Source organism: Pterocles gutturalis, unplaced genomic scaffold (genome assembly GCF_000699245.1).
Source record: "Pterocles gutturalis isolate BGI_N339 unplaced genomic scaffold, ASM69924v1 scaffold46613, whole genome shotgun sequence".
NCBI lineage: Eukaryota > Metazoa > Chordata > Aves > Pterocliformes > Pteroclidae > Pterocles > Pterocles gutturalis.
Genome location: NW_010127354.1, coordinates 9,507 through 14,585, shown reverse-complemented (window position 1 = coordinate 14,585; position 5,079 = coordinate 9,507). Strand labels below are relative to the sequence as shown.

General features: G+C 36.6%; 2 protein-coding genes across 2 annotated transcripts in view; one reads left to right on the top strand and one right to left on the bottom strand.

Moving 5' to 3' along the window:
* Positions 1–50: 50 nt before the first annotated feature.
* Positions 51–2,700, top strand: HSCB (HscB mitochondrial iron-sulfur cluster co-chaperone; the record flags this gene model as incomplete). The annotated part of the gene is made up of 4 exons (XM_010079254.1): positions 51–140; positions 674–818; positions 1,694–1,741; positions 2,609–2,700. Coding segments are annotated over 4 exons (375 nt in total), but the record flags the coding sequence as incomplete, so codon positions are not given.
* A 1,237-nt stretch (positions 2,701–3,937) lies between these two features.
* Positions 3,938–5,079, bottom strand: part of LOC104465985 (solute carrier family 2, facilitated glucose transporter member 11-like) — a 10,543-nt gene continuing 9,401 nt past the window's right edge. Inside the window, exons 11-12 of the mRNA XM_010079253.1 lie at positions 5,076–5,079; positions 3,938–4,196 (exon numbers count right to left, since the gene is read on the bottom strand). The exon at positions 5,076–5,079 is cut by the window's right edge and continues 114 nt beyond it. Coding sequence (XP_010077555.1) covers positions 3,938–4,196; positions 5,076–5,079 — 263 coding nt within the window. The remainder of the gene's footprint in view (positions 4,197–5,075) is intronic.

The window sequence follows — 5,079 nt, the reverse complement described above, 5'->3', positions numbered from 1 at the left end:
CAGTGTTTGTTGCCGCTGGACATTAACTTGTCACTATCATCCGTCCGCAGGAGGAGCAGTTCTACTCGGAGCAGCACTCGTCCCTGATTAACGAGGCGTACCAGACCCTCCTGCAGCCCCTGAGCCGCGGCCTCTACCTGGTAAGGTCTCCACTGTCCTCCTGGAACGAACCGTGGGCGGCTGGGGCTGCTGGTGGCGGTGGAACGCTGCGACTCCATCATTAACGGGCTAATTTTATGTTCCTCTGAGGAATAGGATTACCCAGGATTGAAGGGAGACCAAAACCAAGCTTGTCTGAAAACTAATCAGCTTTTCCACTATTTTCTTTAACATTTTACTGATTATTGCTATCCCAGTTGCTGCTCATGTTGCACTAATTTGTTTCCTGCCTCACACATTGTGTTTGGCCTTGGCTGTTCCTTTGAAATCTCAGTCTGGCCCTTGGCAGCCTTCATTACATTTTTTTGCTTTGGTTAATTTCTGATTTTTATGGTGTACCTATGGAGTTAATTTTAAGACTGACTCTGTTTATGCACATTTCATGGAATAAACCAGAAGTTTATCAGACATGAATCTGAGTGAGGCCTACTGGAAGACTTAGTATTCAAGCACGTAAATCGCATTGAAATGCATGTAGGAATGTGTATTTCCAAATTTTGGTTTTCTTCACCAGCTGGAGCTGAATGGAGTAGAGCCAGTTCAAGAGACAGACTCTGAGGCAGACTCAGTGTTTCTCACGGAAATCATGGAAATTAATGAGAAATTAGCAGAGCCTAAAAATGACTATATCCTTGAAGAAATTGAAACTTTAATTAAAGGTAGGCTGTGATTTGAGGGTTTTGTACAGAACTAATTTACTGTATCTTGTGTAACACAAGAGTCTTTCTGAAGACTAACTTTTTCAGTGTATTTCTTTTAGTATCTCTGACTTGCATTAGTCTTGGGTTGACGTACTGCATGGGCTTCCCCCCAAAAAACCCTGTTGTCTTTACCAAGTTACACCATCTAAACATCCAATCTGGCTTGAGAAAATCTGTGTAACCGTACCTATTCTGATGGCAAAATAGGTATATATATTGACTACAAAAAGGAACTTACTCAACCTTCAGCAGATCAGAGCCAGCAGACTGTTCTGAAAGAAGCACTCAAAATGAGGTTTAATAAAATGCTTGACTGACCACATGGAGTAATTTCATTTAGACAGACATTGTCTTTCTTTCACCTTCTCCAACTTAGCAACCATTATATTATTATTATCAAGCAACTTTCTTGTTTATATTGTTGGTGATACCCAAAACATTGAGTTTATTGGTAAATTTAATTATTTGCAATAACAGTAGCGTGCCAAAAGCAATTAGAATAACTAGAATAAAAATGAAGTAGAACAGAAGAAAATTAACTGTAGTAGGGGAAACTGATACACCAAAAGTTAGATTTCTGGGAAGTTAGTGACCACTGATTTGCATTAGAATTGCTGTCTGTAAACCTGTTTAAACAAATATGTGTGTTTGAAATTATAATTTAAATAAATTGACAGTAATATTAAGACCTCTCTTAGCTCCCAAAAGACTCTAAGACTAGTAATTAAGTTTCCCACCACAATCAGAATGCAGTGGTATTAATACCACTGTAAATATAATACCAATATAAATATACTAAGTATATTAAGTGAATTAAATAATTTGTTTTACAGTTAAACAAGAAGAACTGACCAAAGAGGTGACTGCAGCTTTTGAAAGAGGTAGCTATTTCTATTAAGTGTTTAGCTGCCATACAGATCAGCTGTAAATGCTTAAAAAACCCACATTCTCCTACTGGCAAATACTTCCTGAACTACAGAACAGAAATACTGGATAAACAAGTGTTCTTTGTTTGGTATTTATAATAAATACTTCTAAACTGACCTTTCTGCTGATTCAGGAGATTCAGGATCTCACACTGAATTAACGAGTACTTTTGTATTGGATGGTTTGGTTTTTTTTAAATTTAATTTGCATCAAAATGATCACTTCAAGTGGGAATGGTGATGCTAAGAAATTGTTTGTTTCCAAGAATACATGCCTGCATGTGAAGGATTATAACCTCACAATCTGTCACTCTTTGTACTACAGGAGTTGAGAATTATGTTGCATCTGTCCTTGTCAGGAGGTGATAAACCACCTTTCCCCTCCAATTGTTTAATTAAGTAGAAAATGTTTTAATATGAGTTTTGGAATTGACACTATCCGTAGCAGAGTCCTACCAATCTTTCACATTTTTCAGTGATGGCAGTTGCTCTACGTACATTAAAAAAAAAAAAAAGTATATAGACAAGCTTAAAATTCCCCAGTGGCTACATCAATACTATGGGCACTTTACAAAAAAAGTCATTAAAGGGTATTCATGTCACCTTTTTTTTCTAAATTGTACATTTTTATGTGTTTTGTGGGACCCCTCAGATGAGGTGTTCCAAAACCGTAACAGGCAGCATGGTTTTAACAGTGTGGGTCCTTAAAATTTGCAGCTCTTAGTACTGGAACAGGTGCTGTCACTGAAATATTGAGATTAATTTTGAAAATGAAAATTCATCCCTCCCTCTGTAAACTTGTGATGTTTTATTTCATTTCAGATGATCTTCAAGAAGCTAAGAAGCTACTAGCTAAAATGAAATATTTCGCAAACTTAGAGGATAAACTAAAGGACAAGAAAATCCCTTCCTGATGGTGCCTCCTTTACCATTAAGAGTTAATGTTGTTTTCAATTAAACAGCTCATTCAGTAACCAAAAATCAGAAAAATGGTGTTTGCTTCCTACCTTTTCATTAAAGGCTTTAATTCTGAGAGAAGGAGGATAAACGTAAAGGAAACCCAGTGCTTATTACAGCACCTGTCGAGCAGCAGATGGAATCAGGAAATGCTTACAACCAGGAAAAGATGCAGGAGGTGAGGTGGCACCACTGTCCCACCAGTTGCAGGTATGGGAACGAGTATCAGAGAGGCACACAAACACTGGATGTCAGATTTCTTACTTCTTGACTACTACAACATGAATAATTTATTTCGAGTTGAAAAGAGTCCTGGACAAAATGTTGGAAACTAAGCAGAAAGCTCCCTCAATAGTTCCTTCAAGCTCTCTGTAGTCTCTTTGCGTGTGTTCTATCAGACCGTCTTGAAAAATCTTTACAGGTGAAAAGTATTTAATCCCTATCTGTCCTCTCTGATACTTCGTGCTTCTTGTGATGTTGATCTCAGTGTGCCGGGAACTGCCCTTCAGAACTTGCAGAGGTTTTACCCTGCGGCACAGGTTGAAATGTTAAGATGCTAGACTCGGGGAGGGGGGGGGGGGGCCCAACTCAAATTCCAACCCCAGAAACTGTTTTATTAGTACCCTTTTAGGAAACAAGTGTTTCTAATAAACTTTATTACAAGTAACAGTCATTCAGGTAGGTGCTGTACTGTCGTACAGTTACAGTAGTAGGACTAGATGAGGAATGTCCTTAAACCCTTCAAGCAAGTTACTTAAGCCTAAAATGGCAACTAAATACCTCAATTTATATATAAACTAGAATATTTCAAATATTGGTTTCTCAGTAGGTCAGTTCTATGATTGGGTTTTAACACCTCAGGATATTTTATTCAGTAAAGCATTAACATACGCTTGATTACCCAAATCTGAAGAAGGGGCTTAGAAATATAAGAGCTACGGAATTATCCAAAGAAATCACTGAACATGCTCTCCTGGCTTTTCTGCATCCGGATATCAAGTTGTATCTAAACATCTTCTATGTATACTATAATACGCTGTTAATAGCATTTCAGCAATCTGTGTTTTAACAGCATTTCAGAAAGATTAACTTGTCTTTAATTAAAATTTCCTCTAACTATACAGGAGGATTTAATAAGCTACTTGTTCATGGTGTTACAATGCTCATTTAGAAGACGCTGTTCGCAATTCTCATTCAAATTCTGTTACACCTGTGAAATTGCACTGAATTTTTTAAAAATTCATCATGGAGTTGTCTTCTTTCATAAAGCTCTGTTTCCTTTTTTTTGGTATTTCTTCCAAAGTTAAGCTTGTGAAACTCCTTTGTGATTTCCAGAAAAGATTTGTTTTTTGTCTCAGGAATTACAAGGAAGATGAAAGCAGCAACCAAGGAGCACTCCAGTAAGAACACCAGAAAACAATACTGCTTCAGTCCATTCTGAAAATAAAATTTACTTGATTGCAACATATTTCAAGTATAACTGTGTTTTGGAAAATAAAAACTTTGTTTCACACCTAACATTGCTGCTCAGATATTTTTAATAAAAAGACATTCAACCTCTCCTTACTTTACACATAACTTTTTAATTTTTTTAGATAAGACTACCAAGTGCTGTGCAATAAACTTGGTAGTCCTTTGTTAAAAAAAATAAAATTGCACAATGTAATGATAAGTCAGCATTTGGTACTTAGCTTTAAGATTGTACGATTTATCTTCTTCTGAATGTTTGTTAACATTTTTCAATGCTATACATTTAAAAAAAACCAACTGTCTTACTGAGAAGAAGAGTTCAAACAAGAACGGACTGTCAAATCAAGATCCCCTGCTGCATGCTGTTCCTGCATGTTTTGCTCTCAAGAATAAGTGCTAAAACTGAAAATACAAAGCTAGAAATGAAAGCCTATGTTGTTTTTCCTAATAATCTTCCTGATCACAGAACCCTCTGTATGTAAATTGAGGTGTGAACCACTAGCCCCAGGTACTACTCCTACTTTACTTTGACAGAAAAGCACAAGACACTATTAAGAAATGTGTTAATATGAACCTCAATATCTGATTTTTTTCTAATTTTGATACCTTCTTCATTTTTTAATCTGAACATGAAGATTAGCCCCATGCACTCCTTCTAATTTTCCTTTATTATGTTTTATTATTTTTGCTGATACCTAAAAAATATTTTAAGAGGGACCAAATCTAGTTATACTCACTTGAGGGGTAGCGTGCATCCCATGTTTACGTGTTACTGTGTAAGAAAAAGCAATCTGAGGGAACCTGAGAGAAGATTAAATGGGAGGTGAGGCAATTAGGAAAATGTGTTATGCATACTTACCACGATA